Here is a 20435-nt window from a genome sequence, read left to right as displayed (position 1 = left end):
GAAGTGTGGGCTTGTGCCTGCAATGACAGCTCGGGCAGGACTGAAGCCAGCTGAAGGGCAACAGCACCTTGCCACCTGACTTCAGAAATGCCGCTCGTGGTGAACAAGACGTGAATAGTTCCTGATCTCTGCATCCGGTTGCCTCTGAGCAATCGTGCATTGATTCCTTGAACATCTTCCCTCTCAGTAGGCTGTGAACTCAGCACGAATTTCCTACCTCCTCAGGAAGGGCTTCCCCGATTGTCCTGGGAAAGCACTTAGTAGGGCTACAATGTCATATTTTGTGTGACTATTATCACCATAATTTTTAATTTATTTTTGAGGCAGGGTCTCTTTAAATAGCCCTGATGGTCCTGGAACTCACTGTGTAGGCTTTGAACTCACAGAGATCCACCTGCCTCTGCCTCCCAAGGGATGGGATTAAAGGTGTGCCCCCAAGCCCAGCATCATTATTATTTGGGGAGACAGTCTCTCACTAAGTCGGTTTAGCTGGTCTAGAATTCCCTGTACGTAGTTCAGGATGCTCTTGAGCTCCTGATTCTCCTGCCTCCACCTCCCACGTGCTGGAATTACAGGGGTGTATCACCACATCTGGTTTATAAGATGCTAGGGATTGAAGGCGGGGCCTTGTGCATGATGAGCAGGCACTTGACTGAGCGAGCCACATCTCTGTGTTATGTTGCTTTCCTTCAAGGAGTTTACAGGTAGGATAGTCGGGTGGTGGTGTGCCGGCCACTCGGGAGGCAGAGGCAGGTGGATCTCTGTGAGTTTGAGGCCAACCTGGTCTACAAGAGCCAGTTCCAGGCTCCAAAGCTACAGAGAAATCTTGTCTCAAAAAACAAAACAAAACAACCCCCCCCGAAAACAAAAACATTTGGGGAACTGAGGCTGGCAACTGAGGTTCCTGGCCACAGCCATTTCTCAGTGTAGTGTATGCTAAGCATAGCTGGGTCAGTGTCCACTCTCGCTGGCTGGGACAGGTAGCACCTTCAGCAGGCGTCAGGGTTTGAGATGAACTGCCATGAGGCTCAAGGGAAGAAGGAGATGTGGTACTACACTCAGACTCCATGACAAAGCCAGAGCCTCTTTAGTGACCACAGAGTGCCAGGCTGAGGTCACCCTCTCTCGCCTAGAGAGGAAAGGACTCCCTATCATTGTCACGGAGTCTGGAACCCCATAGGCCTCCACTCATCTAGTCTTATCTGAGACCCAGGAAAATTCTGTGTGTGTGTGTGTGTGTGTGTGTGTCTGTCTGTCTGTCTGTCTGTCTGTCTGTGTGCCTGTGTCTGTGTTTGTCTGTGTGTGTGCATGTGTGTCTGTGTGTGTGTGCCGCTGAGGCAGGACACGTAGCCCGGCAGAACCCCGGAAGAAGGAAGCTGTACAGGGTCTGTGGCTGGGCCCCTGGGATCCCCCAGCCGGGGACTTCCTCTTCCTCTCAGAGCAGGTGTAGCTGCCACAGCGTGACAGGGACTACACCCTGACCCCCAACATGGAGGGGGCCAAGGGGCCTAGACTCAAAGACTTCCTGAGTGGGAGTCTGGCCACCTGGGTGAGGATCAGGTGGGAGGGCTGGGCGAGGAAGTGAGTGTCAGCACAGGCTGAGGGCCAGGGGCGGTGGCTGGGATGTATAGCCTAGTGGGCGGAGGAGAGTGAGGCGGGGAGAATCTAGGATCTGGGACCAGAGGCACTGGGGGCAGCGGTGAGGAGGAGGATCCTGTGCTGGGGCAGATCAGGGGCTCAGGACGGATTTACTGGTTGCTGGGAGTTTCCACCTCTTCATCTAACCTCTCCTGTTTGGCCCAACAGGCGCTGGGACTGGCTGGGTTGGTGGGGGAGGCAGAGGAATCAGCGGGGACAGAGGAGGAGGATAAGGGGTCTCTTTGTACAGAGAAGAGATTCCAGCAGCTGAGTGATGGGGCCTTACTCCTTCGGGTGCTGGGCATCATGTAAGTGAAAGTGACAGGGGGGCGGGGGAGGTGGGTCTGAGAGGAGCGGGGGAGGCGGGTCTGCGGGGAGGTGACCGCAAATGGTGGGAGGAGCCTGGGGGTGGAGGGTAAGGTCTGGGGGTGGGTGGGTCCTCAAACCAACCTCTCACCCATGTTCCCTGGGTGGCCACAGTGCTCCTAGTTCCCGAGGAGGAGGTCTTCGGATGATCAGGGGCCATGATGGTCCTGCGGCCTGTCGGATGTGGAACCTCCATCATCTGTGGGGACGACTGAGAGATTTCTATCAGGTAAGGCACTGGGGAGACCCGACAAGGAGCCTGGCAAGCCCTCGTGAAGGTGGCTTTCTTATTGTTGGCCTGTTCTAGGAGGAACTGCAGCTGCTGATCCTGTCACCGCCCCCAGACCTCCAGACATTGGGGTTTGACCCCCTTTCAGGTGCTGTCTCCTCAGGTGGTGTTGCCTTCTGCCCTCTGTCCCTGCCCCGTGCCCCTCCTTAACCCCTTGTGACTTGTGCCCAGCAGAAGAGGCAGTGGACGAGCTGGAAGGCATCCTTCGGCTGTTGTTGGGGGCCTCAGTGCAGGTGAGGAGGAGAAGGGGGAACAGAATGGAGTTTGGACAGAAGGAGGGAGCCCTCTTTGTACCAGCTTTGGTCCTCCTGTCTACCACAGTGTGAACACCGGGAGCTCTTCATCCGTCATATCCGGGGCCTTAGTCTTGATGTCCAGAGCGAGCTGGCCGCTGTAATCCAAGAGGTACTGATGCAGTCTAGAAGTGACACAGTCTAGGGGTCTTGGTTGTGTTCGTTTTCTCTGCTAGTTAAAGAATTACAGGTAGGAAAGATCTGAAGGGCACCAGGTGGCAGCAGAGAAAAAGGCGTTTATTGGGGTGAGCGAACACACGCAGCAGAACACACAGAGAAAAGCCCGGGGCTTTACAGCCTCTGAGGAGTCCCGCTCCCCTACTTTAGGGCTGGTCATTTGAAGACCGATGGGATAGCTCACTGGTCAGAAACTGTTGTGCGGCATGCCCTGATCAGGCCTTGTTGAGTCAGAACACCAGCAGGGGCCTGCTGGTGGGAGGCAAAAACTGCCAGGCTTTTGTCTCAAATCAGGAGGTTGAGGAAGAAGATGGCTAGTTTGGAAATTTGCCACCACCTTTATTACCTAGTCATGCCTCCTCTCCCAGTCTGTCTGCCTACCAGGGAGTCTGTCTGACTCCTTGGTCATTTAGCACTGTGGTGGGTGGCATGTGGGACTATCACGACCAATGAAGTTACCCTCACCACCCTTCTTCTGATGTATTGTTCTCCATGCCCTCAGGTGACCCAGCCTGGTGCTGGTGTGGTACTGGCTCTGGCTGGACCAGAGTCTGGAGAGCTGGTGGCTGTGGAGCTGGAGATGCAGTTACGGAACCTGATGGGGACTATGTCCAGGCTGGTGCGAGAGCGTGATCTGGAGGCACAGGTAGGGGACAGGCAACAGTCACGTGGAGCTGAGCAGGGGGATGGGGTTCGGAGCCAGTCATAAACGCGAGTGATTCTGTCGGGATTGGAAGGCTTACGTGCAGAGGTTTTGGAAGGCGCCTCTTGACCTTCGCCTTCCCTCCAGCGGTTGGCTGAACTGCTTCTGGAGCGGGAGCCAGCCCGCTTGCTGTTGCCAGAAGCTCCTGCTAATGCTTCTGCGGAGGGTCCCTCGCACCATCTGGCTCTGCAGCTGACCAACGCCAAGGCCCAGCTGAGACGACTGCGGCAGGAGGTGTGAGTGTCTGTAGGCTGGGGAAGGGGTCAATGGGACCCAGATGGGCCTCCTGTCTTGGGGGCGCGATAGGGCCCAGGTGCGGGTTTGCGGCTGGCAGACACTCTCCATCACTGCATCCCTTCAGGGAGGAGAAGGCGGAGCTGCTGCTGGACTCTCAAGCAGAGGTGCAGGGCTTGGAGGCTGAAATTCGAAGGCTCCGCCAGGAGGTGGGCTCCAATGTCCCCCACCACTGTCCCCTCCCCATCGCGGTCCCATTTCTCCCAGCAGTCCCTCACCTCTGTCCCGTGGCTGGCTGATCCTAGTTCCATACCATTTGGCCCAGGCCCAGGCACTGTCCGGACAAGCCAAACGCGCTGAGCTCTACCGCGAGGAGGCAGAGGCACTGCGCGAGCGGGTCGGCCGTCTGCCACGCCTGCAGGAGGAGCTGCGGCGCTGTCGTGAGAGGCTGCAGGCTGCCGAAGTCTTCAAGGGCCAGCTGGAGGTGAGGTGGGGTCGGGGCTGTGGGCGGAGCACGCTCGGGGCGTGGTTTGGAGGCGGGGCGTGCCGGGGGAGACGGGCCAAGGGGTCCAACTTTTGTTGGGGAGACCTTGCTAGCAGGGAGAAATGGGTGAGTATAAGGCAGTTGGAGTCTGAGACAAACCCTTTAGGATGGGCGTATGGAAGGGGGAAGAGGAGGAGACTATGGAAGGGGGCAGGTTTTGAAGGATGGGGCCGTGGGGAGAGCTGAGGAGTCTGCAGTGAGACCCTAACAAGAAGGGGTGCTGATTAGGGTGGTCTGCAGGGATGTGGCCTTGGAAGGAGGTTCTGGAGGGGTTACGGGAGGGTGGGTCAGGAGCTTGGGAAGGCTACCTGGGGAGACCCTGGAGATAGCTGCAGATGGAGGGAAGAGGTAGGAAAAGGAGGCAGGGTCTGAGGCCGTCCCTGGAGAAGAAATCGAGAACTGCGGGTGCTGAAGAGCATAGGGATTGCGGCTCACCACGAATCCTCCCTGCTTTCCCACCAGGAGGAGCGAGTGCTTTCTGGGGCCCTGGAGGCCTCCAAGGCGATGCTGGAGGAACAACTGGAGGTGGCCCGAGAGCGCTCGGCCAGGCTGCATGAGACCCAGCGGGAGAACCTGCTGCTGCGCACAAGGCTGGGCGAGGCCCATGCGGTGAGCTAGGTTGACCTGACTCTCTGCCCGTTGTCCCTGTTCTCCCATGACCCCAGTGATGCTCAGCTTTTCTCGAAGTGGTTCCTGTAGCTTGTTGGGACACCCAGACTTACACATTTGGCCAGGGCCAGATGAAGAAGGCTGCCCTGACCCCATTCCTCCACACCCCAGGAACTGGACTCTCTGCGGCATCAGCTGGAGCAGCTGGTGGAGGAAAATGTGGAGCTGGAGCTGGAGCTTCAGAGGGGCCTGGAGCCACCCCCGAGTTCCCCTGGGGAGGGTGAGTGGGATCTAGGGGTAGGGGTGAGGTCTGGGGTGGAGGCAGACTATGAGTGGGGAGGACTTGTTTTCATGGCCTTACTAGGTCTCTGAGAGGCGTTGATGGGGAGTCAGGGAGGGTGGGTAGAGTCCTGACTTGACCACACTCCCAGCTCCCCTACCAGGAACAGCACCCTCACTGCAAGATGAGGTGCGGGAAGCGGAGGCTGGGCGGCTGAGGACAGTGGAGCGGGAGAATCGGGAGCTTCGAGGCCTGCTGCAGATGCTCCAGGAGCAGCTTGGCAGTCAGGTAGGTCCCTCCAGCGTCCTTATCCTTGCTGGTTACCACCCCGACGACCCCTATCCAAATGCTCCCCTACACTGGCTCTCTCTCTCATATGTCCTCAGCACCCTCTGCTGGAGGAGCAGAGCAAGGACTCCGTGCTGGCTGTGCTCAATGGGGCTTCCCCAATTCCCCTGACCCCAGATCACAGCCTCAAAAACTGGGCTTGCCAGAGGGGAGATGAGGGCTCTGACTCCTTGGACCCGGCTTCCTCAGCATCAGACTCTGACATCACAAGGTCACCTGAGTGTCCCAAGGCTCCTGATTCACACCTGGGGGCAATGGAGAGTTCTTTCAAGATGATTTCTCGGGATCCCCAGACCTCAGCCCTAACTCCTCAAAAATCAGACCCTACTGTGGAGACACATGGGTCTCCGGAGAAGACTAGCCACAGAGTCTCACTCCAGGGTCCCACTGTCTTGGCTCCACCACTGGGTCCAGAGATGAGAACTGAGGTACAGGAGTTTCTAGGAGAGACTGGAAGCAGGGAGGCTCTCCAAGGGGAATTGGTGCCTGAGGCCCAGGTCCCAAAACAGGAGAGCCCTCAGTGCAGGCCCAGATCTTCAGAGTTCAAACTCCCGGAGCCACTAAAGGATCAGGAACCGCTGGATCAGGAGGGGCTAGAACTGTCCAAGCATCAGACAGAGACAGGAGGGCAAGAACAGAAGCCCAAGGGGATGGTCAGCACACTAGTCCCTCAGAAACCGCGGCAGACATCAGAAGAGGCTCCCGATGCCTGGTCCAGGGAGGAATCAGTCCTAGGAGAGACGCTGGCCAGTGCTGTCCCAGAAGAGCAGGCCCTCAGAGAGGAGGTGGCACAATTAAGAAGGGAGGTTGTGGACCTTGAGGCTAAACTACAAGCCCAGGCCCAAAGACTGGAGGCCCGAAGTGCAGAGGCGATCTGCCTCTCTGAGGAGCTGGCCCAAGCACGCAGAGCAGAGGCTGAGGCGCACCAGGAGGCAGAGACCCAGGCTCGGGAGCAGGCCCGTCTGCGTGAAGCCCTGGACACAGCTAGCCTGGAGCTGGAAGCTGCATCACGAGAGCGGGAGGCACTGGCAGAGGCACTAGCAGCAGCAGGCCGTGAGCGAAGGCAGTGGGAACGTGAGGGGCCCAGGCTGCGGGCTCAAGCTGAGGCTGCTGAGCAGCAGGTGCAGACTCTGGAGAGCCAGGTCCATGGTCACCTGGAGGAGGCCGAGAGGGAGCATCGGGAGAAACAAGCCCTCAGGGAGGTATGTTGGGTACGGCAGTGGGTCAGGGATGTACATTGTGGGTTCCTTCACGGCACTGAGATAGGACGGAAGGTAGGGAGCTCAGGCCACTGTTGATGCTGCAGGATGCAGCTGATGGTCAGTCCTTGATGGGGTAGGCTACAGGAGGGACTCACACTGCCAGTCTGTGGTCTATCCTGCACTCAGTTGTCATAGCCTCTGCCGTTTTGCCCTGTTCCCCCTCCTGTATAAAACAAAGATGTTGTGCCTTGCAGCCCTCATAGTCTGGCAGACAGGGATAACTGTGGCAAGCACCTGGCTTATACCTGGCCAAGGCCTGCTGTAAGTGACCGAACAGTGGTTCCTCAAGAGCTGCATACGGGGTCCATTTTGTACAGAGCTTGCCTGGCATGCATGAAGCCTCAGGTCCACGTGAACGAGGCACGGTGGCCCTCAGGTCCACGTGAACTAGGCACGGTGACACACGCGTGTTGTCTCAGCACTCAGGACATGGAGGCAGAAGGATTAGAAGTTCAAGGTCATTGTTCTAGTTTGCTTTTCTGTTGCTGTGTTAAGTACCATGACCCACCCCCACCAAAAAAAAGCAAGTTGGGTAGGAAAGGTTTTATTTTGTCTATCATGAAGAAAGTCAGGGCAAGAACTCAAAGCCAGAACCTGGAGGCAGGAACTGAATGAAGCTGAGGCTGTGAAAGGGCCCTGTTTATTATTGGCTTCTCTTAACTTCTCACTTTTTTTTTTTGGTTTTTGAGACAGGGTTTCTCTGTAGCTTTGGAGCCTGTCCTGGAACTAGCTCTTATAGACCAGGCTGGCCTCGAACTCACAGAGTCTCTGCCTCCTGAATACTGGGATTAAAGGCGTGCGCTACCACCGCCCGGCTGCTTACTCACTTTTTCTATAACTCAGGACAATCTGTCCAGGGACGGCACCAGTCACAGTGGGCTGGGTTCTCCCACATTAATCATTAACCAAGAAAATGCCTCACAGACTTCCTACAGACAATCTGACAGAGGCATTTTCTCAGCTGAGGCTCCTGATCTCAGATGAGTGACTTGTGTTAGGCTGACAGCACAGACATTCTTGACTATATGATGAATTGGAGGCTAGCCTGGGCTACGTGAGACTCTGTCCAGAGAGAAAACAAAAGCATTTAGTAGAGATGAAGCGCCCGCAGAGTACCCAGGAGGGTGTGGAATGCCTGTCTGGGTGGGAGGGGCCTCCAGGGAAGGTCACCAAGATTCTACTTACTGCTGAAAGATTAAGAGCTTTGATGAGGAGGGACGAAAACTTGAAGGCATTGGAGATGTTGGGGGACCCAGAAAATGTCACAGCAGTGGCATAGGAAGCCTCAGGGGTTGAGTTTGAGGAGGGTCACCTTGGTAGATGGGAACCTGAGCCCCTCAAGAGGCAGTGGCAGTGGTAGCCATGGCAGGTAAGGCAGACAGGAGCACAGGGCCAGTGATGGAGGGGAGAGAATGTCTAGGAAGATTTTCATTCATTTATCCATTCACACACTTTGTAAGGTCAGCCAAAGCTCTGTACCAGGCCGTGTGCTCAGCAGTGACCAGGTTGGGGGAGACAGGACAGTGCAGGGAATCATGGGTCCATGCTGGACACAGCAGGGAAGGCTTTCTGGAGGAGGCAGGGAGGAGCAGATCCCAGTGTGAGTTAGAGATGTCAGGAGAGGTAAGGCTGAGGAGGTCTTGTTGGGCATGGTGGAAGCTTCCTTCTGTGCTGAGGGAGAGGCCGGGGCTTTTTGTGAGTGAATGGTACCTCTGGAGGCTGGAGACCAAAATGGTCAGTCCCCATTGGGATGCGAAGCCAAGGGCAGCAGGAGGCAATGGCAAGGGTGGAGGAGCTGTGGGCTGGGAACTGGGTGCCCCAGTGTGAGCAGTTTCCAGTCCCATCCCAGGGCTCAGATGAAGAATACCTTGCATCAGCCCCTCCCAGGGGTGAGGATGGGAAGCAGGATTGGGGGGTTGGTTGACACAAGGTGGGCACTGCCCAGGATAGCTATGGGGGTGATACATGGGGGAGTGAGAACTGATGCGCATGAGCCAATGAAGAGAGAGCGTCTCTCTGGGAGACATACTGCAGGATGGGGCCTGGAGACCTGTCAGTAAAGAACTGCATGGTGTCTCAGCTGTGCCCGCCCCCTGTCCCCCCCCCCCCCACTCCCATCGTCAGCTTGGAGCAGGTTACTTCGGAGTGTCATGTTCCTCATCTCTAAAGTGGAAACAAAGCTGCCTGCCCCTCCTGTGGTGGTGCATGCCTGCAGTCCTGCCCTTGGGAGGCGGAGGCAGGAGGATTGAGAGTTAGAGGCCAGCCTGAGCTGTATAGCAGAGCCGCTGAGGCTAAAGAGGGGGCTAGATGGGGTAGTACACACCTTTAATCCCAGCACTCGGGAGGCAGAGGCAGGAGGATCTCTGTGAGTTTGAGGCCAGCCTGGTCTACAAGAGCTAGTTCCAGGTCAGCTAGGGTTGGTGGGGCTATAGCCAGAAAAGGGAGTGGGCAGGGCCCTTGGTCTCCACTGATCTCCACTTCATCTGCACTACAATTCTCTTATCTCTAGCAGAGCCAGGGCCCTAGTTGCCAGCCAGGCAGCAAGGCCTTATGGGAATTGTAATTTTCTCCTCCTCCTTTCCTCCCCTCCCCTGACACAGGGTTTCTCTGTGTAGTGCTGGCTGTCCTGGAACTCATTCTGTAGGCCAGTCTGGCTTTGAACTCAGAGATCCGCCTGCCTCTGCCTCCCAAGTGCTGGTTACAGGAGTGTGCTGCCACCACCCGCCTGAATTGTGGATTTTCACCCCGAGGCCATGCCCACATCTGTTGGGAACTGCAGTGCCCAGCGAGGACGTAGAGTTGTTAGCTAGGACGATGGCTCAACAGCAGTCTTGGTTTCAGAGGCCGGGTGTGGCCAGGGGTTGGTACACTCACCTTTGTTTAGCTTCATCTTCTAGGGTCCTCAGGAGTTAGAATGGTTTGGCCTCCCTCCCCTCCCTTGGAATGTTGTGGCCCAACTGCCAAATGCCATAGCCCTGACCCGACCTCTGTGGCCCTGCACTGTGGTTACGCCCGAGACCCCGAGTTCCTGTTCTGACTGCTGTCAGTAGCCAGCCCTCTGTGGTGGAGGGGGTTCTGCAGGCCTGTCTCCATTGAGCCCCTACACATGGCTGGCATGGCAGCTCGCGGGGCTCCTCAGCCTCCTGAGTCCATGAGAAACTATGGGCTTAAAGAGGTGAAGCCACCTACATACTGTGCATCTCAGGGGCTGCGTCCACACCCTGCCAGAGTTAGGGGCCATGCCTTACATATCCATCCTGCAAGGCCACCGCACCCCACTTGCAGGTCTTTTAGCCTAGACCTCATTATGTAGCCCAGGCTGGCCTTAGCTTTGCAATCATCTTCTTGCCTCAGCTTCCTGAGAGCTGGTGTTACAGATGTGAACCACTATGCCCACCAGATGGGAACACAGAGATCCAAAGGATTAAAGACATTTGCCAGGGTAACAGAGCAGGGCAGAGCACAAAAACCCCTTCTCAGTCCTGTCTCTAGCTCTCCTCTGTCTCCACCTGCCCTGCCTGCCCTCAGGAGCTAGAGAAGGCCATGGTACGGGGCCAGGAGCTGGGGGCCCGGCTGGAGCATCTGCAGCGAGAGCTGGAAAAGGCAGCCTTGGAGCGCCAGGAGTTCCTTCGAGAGCAGGAGAGCCAGCACCAGAGGTGGGCACAGTGGTTGGGGATAGGGAGGGACAGGGAAGTAAGGACTGGGTGTTCAAGGTTTTTCCTGGTAGGTACCAGGGCCTGGAGCAGCGGCTGGAAGCTGAGCTGCAGGCAGCAACCACCAGTAAGGAGGAGGCATTGATGGAGCTCAAGGCCCGATCCCTGAAGCTGGAGGAGGAGCTGATTCAGGTAAGGTTGTCCTGGGAACTGAGGTGCCAGCCCCTTGCCCCAACCTGGGAGTGGACAACCAGGGCCGCCAGGACTCAGGTCTTAGCTTTGAATTGGTGGCTAGCTGCTCACCTCATATGCTGGTGGGGCTGTTTCCTCCATTCCTTAAGTGGATGGAGCCTCTTCTTGGGGTGACTGCTCTGCTTTTTCTTGGGCTCCAATACTCCCCTATGAGTGCGAGGCACCTGTAACCTGTGTCCCTGGACCTTGTCCCTGCAGCTGCGACAGTACCCTGTAAGGCTGGCGACAGAGGTGAGAGCTGAGCCTCGAACTGTGGAAACCCAGAGTGGCCGGCTCATCGAGGTGGAGCGAAGTGTGAGTTGATAGAGCAGAGACTGCCCAGGGGATGGGAGGACTGGCCACTTAGCCACTGATACCCTTTTCTGGCAGAATGCCACACTGGCGGCCGAGAAGGCGGCTCTGCAGGGGCAGCTGCAGCACCTGGAGGGGCAGCTAGGGAGCCTGCAGGGCAGGGCACAGGAGCTCCTGCTACAGAGCCAGCGGGCACAGGAACACAGCAGCCGCCTGCAGGTGGGTGGCAGCCTGGGTCCATCGTCCCCTCCCCATTTGTGTTATTTTGGACCCTTTCCCCTACTCTAGTCAGCTGCCCCACCTGTTTCCACAGAACTTGTCCTCTGACCTCAGCCGTCCCAGTCTGCCTTCCCCATCTGTCCCCATCTCCACCCCCCTCCCCCGTCACATCACCCTCTCAGCCTTCTCTGCCATCCTAGCCGCTAGCCTTCACTGCCTTCCCTACTCTCTACCCATTGGTCCCATCCCTGAGTCCGGCCTCTTGTATGGCCCAGCTTTTCCATGCCACCATGATGCCTCTCTACCGCCTTTAGCCTCTTCCTGTTCTTCAGCTGTCCCTCTGCTTCCTCCGTAGCTTGACCTGTGCTCTGCCCTCTGGTCTCAGGTCACGCCCCTTATTCCTTCTGGGCAGGGTGCCTACTGCCCTGGTTCGGCCCATTTGCTTCACCCTAGGCTGAAAAGTCTATGATGGAGATGCAGGGCCAGGAGTTGCACAGGAAGTTGGGAGTGCTAGAAGAGGAGGTGCGGGCAGCAAGACGGGCCCAGGAGGAGACTCGTGGGCAGCAGCAGGCTCTGCTTCGAGACCATGAGGCCCTGGCCCAGCTGCAGCGGAGACAAGAGACGGAGCTGGAGGGACTGCTGGGACGGCACCGAGATCTCAAGGCCAATATGCGCGCGCTGGAGCTGGCCCACCGGGAGCTGCAGGGCCGGTGAGACTCCCCAAGTGCCACTTCTCTCCCTGGCATGGCCACTTGCCTGTCTCCCTCATTAGGTCTGACCCAGTAGGTAATTCCATACTTTGCATATCTACCCTATTGCTGATCTGTTTGGGGTGTGGGCTCCCCGACTTTGAGGCTAGGAACGGTAGCACCTGGCATGCGGTTCTGCTTTTGGGGGCTTTGCTGGGGTGTAGTGCTTATGCTTAGGAAGTGTCAGATTTCCTGACCGCCACAATGCAGTGCCTACTTGCCAAGGCTGAAGTCCCCTGCAGCCCTTTTGGCCTTGTCCATATAGGCATGAGCAGTTGCAGGCCCAGAGGGCCAGTGTGGAAGCACAAGAGGTGGCCTTACTGGCAGAGCGAGAGCGCCTGATGCAGGATGGGCAAAGGCAGCGGGGCCTGGAGGAGGAGCTGCGGAGACTTCAGAATGAGCACGACAGGTACCAGCTCTGGTTCAGGCCTGCCTCCCACTCCCCACATCAGCAGTCCCGCAGGCGACGTGGGTTGGGGTGGGTTAGTCACTGCCCACTGTGTGTTCTGCTTCGCCTCCTCTCCGTGGGTGTGGCCCTCCTGTCTCTTGGAGAGCAGTAGTCTTTGCTTCCAAAGAGCTCAGAAGCTACTGGCTGAGTTGTCTCGCGAGCGAGGGGAGCTCCAGGGTGAACGTGGGGAACTGCGGGGCCGCCTGGCAAGGCTGGAACTGGAGCGGGCACAGCTGGAGATGCAGAGCCAGCAGCTGCGTGAGTCCAACCAGCAGCTGGACCTGAGCGCCTGTCGGCTGACAACACAGTGCGAGGTGTGACGCAGTGTTAGGGCCGCCCAGGGAGGCCAAGGCAGGCAAGCCAAGCTGGGACAGTCTCGAGCCAGGTATTCATCCTGGCCTTGCTGCTGCCTGCAGCTGCTGACCCAGCTTCGCAGCGCCCAGGAGGAAGAGAACAGGCAGCTGCTAGCTGAGGTACAGGCCCTGAGCCGGGAGAACCGAGAGCTGCTGGAGCGCAGTCTGGAGAGTCGGGACCACCTGCATCGAGAGCAGCGAGAATACCTGTGAGCATGGCTGGACCAGGGGCCACGCCCCCGGTCCTTCAGGGAGCAACCCCCACCCCCACCCCGCCCAGGTCCTAGGAAAAGAACCCAGGCATAGGGGAGTTTTACCTGCAAAGTGGTTGCCCTGGGTTACACCTGTTTCTGCCAGGGCTTTGCCAGGATTTCTGTGAATCCATTCTCTCCTCTTTCTACCAGGGACCAGCTTAATGCTTTACGCCGGGAGAAGCAGAAGCTGGTGGAGAAGATCATGGACCAGTACCGCGTCCTGGAACCCGGGCCCCTGCCCCGCACCAAGTGAGGCCCCACCTTCTGGAATGGGATCCTGCTAACCTTTGCCCAGTCCTACCTCTGACCCGCAGTTCCCTAAAAGCCAGACTGGGATGTAGGTCTTAGTGAGGGTTTTCCTGGCCCTTTTCATCCCCTGACACAACTCTCCTTTCCCTCCTTCTCCTGTTCCCTTATCCCTTCTTATGCCCTCTTGCCCCTAGGAAGGTTAGCTGGCTGGCAGACAAGGTGAAGCGGCTGATTCGGCCCCGGCGGGAGGGGGCCCTCCATGGGGGGCCACGCCTGGGGGCCGATGGGGCTGGCAGCACGGAGAGCCTGGGGGGCCCCCTGGAGACGGAGCTCCCTGAGGGCAGGGAGGCAGATGGGACAGGTGGGTTTGAGGGCCTGGTGACCAGGATGCCCCTATCCCGTGTCTCCCATCCTTGGCATCTCCTTACTATCTGGCCTGCACATTTGCCTCCGAGACTTTTCCTGCTACCTGCCTCCAGCCTGCCTTGATGATATTGGCTGCTCTGTCTCTGGGCCTGCGGAGTCTCCTGTCTGCCTCCTCCCCATTTCTACACAACCCACACCAAGCCTAAGACCTCATAGCAGCAGGGCACATTAGGGAAGGGTCATATTCTTGATGGTACAAAAGGAACCTGAGGATCAGATAGTGGGAGGTGCTTTGCCCGTGGCCACACAGTGAGCTGTGAGCCAGCAACACATTGGCCAGGCTTTTCTGCCAGCTCCCTTCTCTCCTACATTCTGCTCCTCTTTCTGCCCTGTGTAGCTTCACCCACTGGTTCTCTGTTTGACTGGCCTCTCCCTGTATGTTGACGACACCCAACCCCTCCACATATGCCTCTCACAGGGTCCTTGTCACCGGCACCCATGCGCCGTGCCCAGAGTTCTCTCTGCTTGGGAGATGAGACCCTGGCAGGTGGGCAGCGGCGGAGACTCAGCTCCCGGTTCCCTGTCGGGCGAAGCTCTGAGTCATTCAGTCCAGGGGACACCCCAAGGCAACGATTCCGACAGCGCAGGCCAGGCCCCCTGGGGGCACCCAGTGCCCATAGCAAAGGTGAGATATAGAGTCCCTGAATATGAGCCCCCATCATCCTCCAGTGGACCCTGCCCCTTTGGGGAGGAGATTCATTCCTGTTAGTCTCTGTGCCCTGTGTGCCTCACCCACCACTGCCTGGCACCATGGCCCAGTGCCCACCTTTTGATTCCCAGGATCTGGTGTGGAATGGGATGGCTCCATTAAGACCCTCCCGGAACATGAAACAGATGCCAGTCGAGAGGGTGAGTTGGGGGTCCCTGGCAAGTCTTATCACCAATTCTCTCTTCTGATGGGGAAGGATCCCTTACCAAACACCAAATGGTGCACTCCTGAGGATATGGCAGAGAGCATTTTGGTGTAGGGAGACAGACAGTAAACACTGCTTGAAAATACCCTACAGCAGCCTGAGCTGATAGCAATACAGTGTGAACAGGGCATAACCACTGTCTACCACAACCTGCGCTGATAGCAATACAGTGTGAACAGGGCATACCCACTGTCTACAGCAGCCTGAGCTGATAGCGATACAGTATGAACAGGGCATACCCACTGTCTACAGCAGCCCGCGCTGATAGCAATACAGTGTGAACAGGGCATACCCACTGTCTACAGCAGCCTGAGCTGATAGCAATACAGTGTGAACAGGGCATACCCATTGTCTACAGCAACCTGAGCTGATAGCAATACAGTGTGAACAGGGCATACCCACTGTCTACAGCAGCCCGCGCTGATAGCAATACAGTGTGAACAGGGCATACCCACTGTCTACAGCAGCCTGAGCTGATAGCGATACAGTATGAACAGGGCATACCCACTGTCTACAGCAGCCCGCGCTGATAGCAATACAGTGTGAACAGGGCATACCCACTGTCTACAGCAGCCTGAGCTGATAGCGATACAGTATGAACAGGGCATACCCACTGTCTACAGCAGCCCGCGCTGATAGCAATACAGTGTGAACAGGGCATACCCACTGTCTACAGCAGCCCGCGCTGATAGCAATACAGTGTGAACAGGGCATACCCACTGTCTACAGCAGCCTGAGCTGATAGCAATACAGTGTGAACAGGGCATACCCACTGTCTACAGCAACCTGAGCTGATAGCGATACAGTGTGAACAGGGCATACCCACTGTCTACCACAACCTGCGCTGATAGCAATACAGTGTGAACAGGGCATACCCACTGTCTACAGCAGCCCGCGCTGATAGCAATACAGTGTGAACAGGGCATACCCACTGTCTACAGCAGCCCGCGCTGATAGCGATACAGTGTGAACAGGGCATACCCACTGTCTACCACAACCTGCGCTGATAGCAATACAGTGTGAACAGGGCATACCCACTGTCTACAGCAGCCTGAGCTGATAGCGATACAGGATGAACAGGGCATAACCACTGTCTACAGCAGCCAGAGCTGATAGCAATACAGTGTGAACAGGGCATAACCACTGTCTACCACAACCTGCGCTGATAGCAATACAGTGTGAACAGGGCATACCCACTGTCTACAGCAACCTGAGCTGATAGCGATACAGTGTGAACAGGGCATACCCACTGTCTACAGCAACCTGCGCTGATAGCAATACAGTGTGAACAGGGCATACCCACTGTCTACAGCAGCCTGAGCTGATAGCAATACAGTGTGAACAGGGCATACCCACTGTCTACAGCAGCCTGCGCTGATAGCGATACAGGATGAACAGGGCATACCCACTGTCTACAGCAGCCTGAGCTGATAGCAATACAGTGTGAACAGGGCATACCCACTGTCTACAGCAACCTGAGCTGATAGCAATACAGTGTGAACAGGGCATACCCACTGTCTACAGCAGCCTGAGCTGATAGCGATACAGTGTGAACAGGGCATACCCACTGTCTACCACAACCTGCGCTGATAGCAATACAGTGTGAACAGGGCATACCCACTGTCTACAGCAGCCTGAGCTGATAGCGATACAGTGTGAACAGGGCATACCCACTCTCTACAGCAGCCTGAGCTGATAGCAATACAGTGTGAACAGGGCATACCCACTGTCTACAGCAGCCCGCGCTGATAGCAATACAGTGTGAACAGGGCATACCCACTGTCTACAGCAGCCTGAGCTGATAGCGATACAGGATGAACAGGGCATACCCACTGTCTACAGCAGCCTGAGCTGATAGCAATACAGTGTGAACAGGGCATACCCACTGTCTACAGCAGCCTGAGCTGATAGCGATACAGGATGAACAGGGCATACCCACTGTCTACAGCAGCCCGCGCTGATAGCAATACAGTGTGAACAGGGCATACCCACTGTCTACAGCAGCCTGAGCTGATAGCGATACAGTCTGAACAGGGCATGCGTGGCACATGCTGGTCATCTCAGGAGCTGGGAGGCTGAGGTAGAAGGATTGAAAGGTCGAGCCCAGCCTAGACTCTATGACAAGATCCTGTCTTAAATGGGGGAAAAAAGAGAAATACATTGTTGTGAGCTATGTGTATATTTTTTCTTCCTTTTTAGCAGAAAACAGAGAGACAGGTTACAAGGCTTTTAATGGCATGACTCATTTAAGTCCGTCTGCCTAGACAATTACCATTTTCAATGTGTACTCAGTGCAAAAAATTACAAATGAGATTTTCTTTTTAAAATTATTTTACTTGTTTGCTATTAGGATGAAAGAAAAAAATTATTTTACTTTTTGAGAAAGAGTCTCACTATGCAGCCTGGCTAGTCTTACTATATAGACCGTAGTTTGAAGCCAGGCTCAGATAATCTGCCTGTCTTTGCCCCATGAGTGCTAGGGTTACAGGCATGACACAGGGTTATCCACCATGTGCAGCTCAAGACTTGCCTTTCTTTTCTAGGTTAGCGTTCAACTCATTCTCCTGCCTCTACCTACCCTGTGCCTGCCTATGCCTTGCTATTTTCTTTGTTCTTTTGACACAGTCTTGTTATATGGTCCAGAACTCACTGTGTAGCCCAGGCTGGCCACAAATGTGTGGCAATCCTCCTGCCTCAACTTTCCCAGTTCTGGGATAAAGGTTGTGTGTCACCACACTCATTATTTTTTTCATACGAAGTTTTTAAAGCTTTTCACATGTAGGCATATAACAGTGTGGGCTCAGCCCCAGCATGTTAGCAGTACTATAGCGCTGGGGATGAAGTAAGTGTGTGTGTGTGTGTGTGTGTGTGTGTGTGTACAGGCTGGGATTTGAAGGAGGGAGCTGGCTGGGGACAGGCTTCAGAGAGGAGCTGAAGTTTAGGGACAGCCTGGAGGCAGAAAGGAGCACGGGGTAGAGGGATAGCTGGTGGGCAGATGGCCCAGGGTCTCCTGGGCCGCCTTGACTGCTGGGCGTCTTCCTGGAGAGGAAGCCTGAGCCCAGCTTTTCTCTCTAGCCCTCCAGGAGCAGAAACCGGAGAAACATCCCCTTACCCCTTCCCTCAGCCAGTGACGCTGAGGTGACAGGAGGCTTAGGAGAGCAGCCTCGTCCTCATTGCACCATCGGTGGGTCTCCCAGGCAACCCAAGTGCCGTGGTACCCAGGGACCTCGAGAAGAGTCCTTGAATAGAGAGGCCTGGACTCCCAGGCCCCCCACAACCTGTACGGGGGCCCTGCAAAGGAACTGGGACAAGTCTGTAGGCAGGGACTATGACTGGTCCCACCAGGTCGCTCATGTCCGGGGCTCTTGCTCTGCCACACATCCATCATTTAGGAGACGATCTCTAGGGGATGCTCCAGCTGAAGGAGGCTGGCAAGAGTGGGCAAGAGAGCCCTGTGCCCGGTCTAGACGGGATGTCAAGGCCCATTCCCTGGGGACAAGCTGGGCTGATATCTAAGCCTTGCTGGGGACATGTGGGAGAGGAAAATAAAGCTATAATCCCTTGAATCTGGGCTCTGTGTCTGCTGACTGCCTCTGGGAGCCTGGAGGTGCTGGGGATTCCTATCAGTGGGCTTCTGTAGCCAGGGAGCCATGCCTGGACCAGTTGGTGAAAGGAATTATAGTGTGGCCACTTGGACTTGCCAAAACCTGAATGTGCTGTCCAGGTGGGTAGGTGGGTAGGGTCTGGGTTGGCACTCAACAGTGAAAGGGACCTGGGATCTAGGAAGTGGGACATGGTGACCTTGGTTGACCCTGACCCTGTGTCTCAGGGTACCTCTTCTCTCTCTATGTCTTCCAACCTCCTCATCTTTTTCCCCACTCCTTTGGGGTTGAGCCTCTGCCTCAGGGAGCTCACAGTCTCACAAGCAGTGCTTTCTAAGAGGTCATGCTATGTCTCTGACCTGAGTCCCAAGCATGATGACTGGGAAGAGAAGCTGTCACAGCTAGCTCCAGTTGTCCACCTGACACCTGCGAAGAGGAAACTCAACTGAGGAATTGCCGCCATTAGATTGGTTTATGGGCATGTCTATGAAGGCATTTTCTTGATTGCTTGCTGATGTAGGAGGGCCCAGTGCACCCGTGACACATTCCTAGGCAGGTGAGCCTGGGCTATACAAAAAAGCTAGCAGAGGGGCTAGAGACCTGGCTCAATGGTTAAGAGCACGTGCTGATCTTCTGGAAGACACAAGTTCGGTTCCCACTAGCACACTGGGCAGCTCACAGCTGTCTATTACCCCAGCTCTAGGGAATGAATGCTTCTGGCCTTCTCACGTGCACATACCCACATGTAGACATGCGCATGACATGTAATTAAACATAATAAAAAAAACCCTTAAAATAAGAGCTAGCCGAGCAAGTCAAAGGGAGCAAGCCAACAAGCAGTGTTCCTCCACTGTTCAGTTCCTAACTCTGCGTTCCTGCCCTGGCTTCCATTACAGGAGGACAGAAACCTGTAAGCCAGATAAACCTTCTCTTCCCAAAGGTGTTTTTGTCATAGAACAGAGAAGCAAACTACTATAAAAGTTGGTACCTGGAACGTGGGGTACGGCTGTGATGGATCTGGCCATCTGGCTTTTATGCTTTGGGCTGCCTTGTGGGACGAAGGCAGAGGATTTTGGAACTTTGAGCAGGAAAAGCTTAGAGGCGTGTTGTGGGGATTCGGAAGACCGTTGAGAGCAACGCAGACAGTGGAAGTGAAACCCTTGTTCTACTGGGGCAGTGGATGTTTGTTAGCTAGGGCTGAAAAATCAGAGGCAAAGTCTTCTAGGAAGTGTTTCTCAGGGTTGCCGCACAGAAGCCGTGGCCTAGTAGGGGCCAAGGCTACATCTCAAGCTCTCAGCAGAACTTGGCAAACCGTGTGTCTTCCACTTGGTATTGGTTTTGAAGGCACGAAAGTGTCATGGGGAACAGCTGAGGTCTGGTACCATGTGGCAGGGTCAGGGTCCCTGAAGAGAGGTCAGGAGGCCATGGGTGAAGGTACAGTCTCAGTCACAGTGGGAACCTCAGATTATAGGAGACATGAGTGTGAGGTGTGGGCCAAGGACGGCAGCAGCTGTATAAAGGAGTGACTTCAGCCCGCAAGACAAGCAGTGTGTGCTGCGGACGGCAGACCACAAATACTGAACCCTAAGATGCAGGCTTTGATATCAGTACTGGATGTTGGACTTTGCTTGATATTTGATTTTCAAGACAGAGTTTCTCTGTAGCTTTGGAGCCTGTCTTGGAACTAGCTCTCTTGTAGACCAGGTTGGCCTTGAATTCACAGAGATCCATCTACCTCTGCCTCCCCAGTGCTGGGATTAAAGGTGTGCGCCACCACCGTCCGGCTGGTTCTTCCCTTTTGAAATAAGAAAGTATGTAACTATTTTGGATTTTACAGTAGCCCACATTTAAGAGACTGGATTTTTTTTAAAAAAAGATAACTTTGACTATCAAGGTACTATAATTTTTTGTTTGTTTGGTTTGGGTTTTTTGAGACAGGGTTTCTCCATCCTGCTCTGTAGACCAGGCTGACCTGGAACACAGAGATCTGCCTGCTTCAGCCTCTTGAGTGCTGGGATTAAAGGCATGCGCCATTGTCCGGTTGGACTGTCTTTCATATTGTGATATTAACATGAGATCTTGGGAACAAACAAGAAAGGAAAGGTTATGCTTAAATTAGGATGTGCTTGGGTGCCACAGTTGACAAGGGCTGGAATATCATAGTTCACTTGTCAAACTTGACACCTAGGAAGAGGGAAGGAATTCATAGCCGAGGAATTGCCTCCATCAGATGGGCCTATGGGTGTGTCTTCAGAGGCATTTTATTGGTTGCTAAGTGATGT

At 55.4% G+C, this 20435-nt stretch overlaps 1 protein-coding gene across 3 annotated transcripts; it reads left to right on the top strand.

The window, feature by feature from the left end:
* Window positions 1-1415: 1415 nt before the first annotated feature.
* On the top strand, window positions 1416-18117 carry Ccdc88b (coiled-coil domain containing 88B). 3 transcript variants are annotated; one of them, XM_075973311.1, is made up of 27 exons: window positions 1416-1549; window positions 1807-1946; window positions 2119-2233; window positions 2312-2381; window positions 2468-2526; window positions 2615-2698; window positions 3266-3409; window positions 3554-3702; window positions 3828-3909; window positions 4026-4184; window positions 4707-4853; window positions 5025-5133; window positions 5297-5421; window positions 5520-6683; window positions 10272-10399; window positions 10471-10588; window positions 10847-10942; window positions 11018-11158; window positions 11612-11868; window positions 12173-12316; window positions 12483-12669; window positions 12772-12917; window positions 13113-13211; window positions 13406-13572; window positions 14056-14262; window positions 14418-14486; window positions 17627-18117. In XM_075973311.1, exons 1-27 carry the CDS (start codon window positions 1490-1492, stop codon window positions 17680-17682), a joined length of 4422 nt encoding a protein of 1473 aa, XP_075829426.1. In that variant the 5' UTR covers window positions 1416-1489; the 3' UTR covers window positions 17683-18117. The 3 variants fall into 3 exon arrangements, with proteins under 3 accessions (XP_075829426.1, XP_075829427.1, XP_075829425.1); XM_075973310.1 differs by having other exon boundaries at window positions 1417-1549; window positions 5285-5421; XM_075973312.1 differs by lacking the exons at window positions 13406-13572; window positions 14418-14486; window positions 17627-18117 and having other exon boundaries at window positions 5285-5421; window positions 14056-14229.
* Window positions 18118-20435: the final 2318 nt, after the last annotated feature.

This window comes from Microtus pennsylvanicus, chromosome 5, assembly GCF_037038515.1.
Source record: "Microtus pennsylvanicus isolate mMicPen1 chromosome 5, mMicPen1.hap1, whole genome shotgun sequence".
Classification (NCBI taxonomy): Eukaryota; Metazoa; Chordata; class Mammalia; order Rodentia; family Cricetidae; genus Microtus; species Microtus pennsylvanicus.
Note: the sequence above shows the minus strand (reverse complement) of the source record. Positions and strands in the feature narration are given on the sequence as shown.

Bases quoted from the DNA above. Each gene is read 5' to 3' on its own strand.
- Ccdc88b (XM_075973310.1), top strand. From the start codon at position 1,490: ATGGAGGGGGCCAAGGGGCCTAGACTCAAAGACTTCCTGAGTGGGAGT. The intron at 2,382-2,467 runs GTGCTGTCTCCT...TGTGCCCAGCAG, and splicing joins GGGGTTTGACCCCCTTTCAG to AAGAGGCAGTGGACGAGCTG. The intron at 11,869-12,172 runs GTGAGACTCCCC...TTGTCCATATAG, and splicing joins CACCGGGAGCTGCAGGGCCG to GCATGAGCAGTTGCAGGCCC.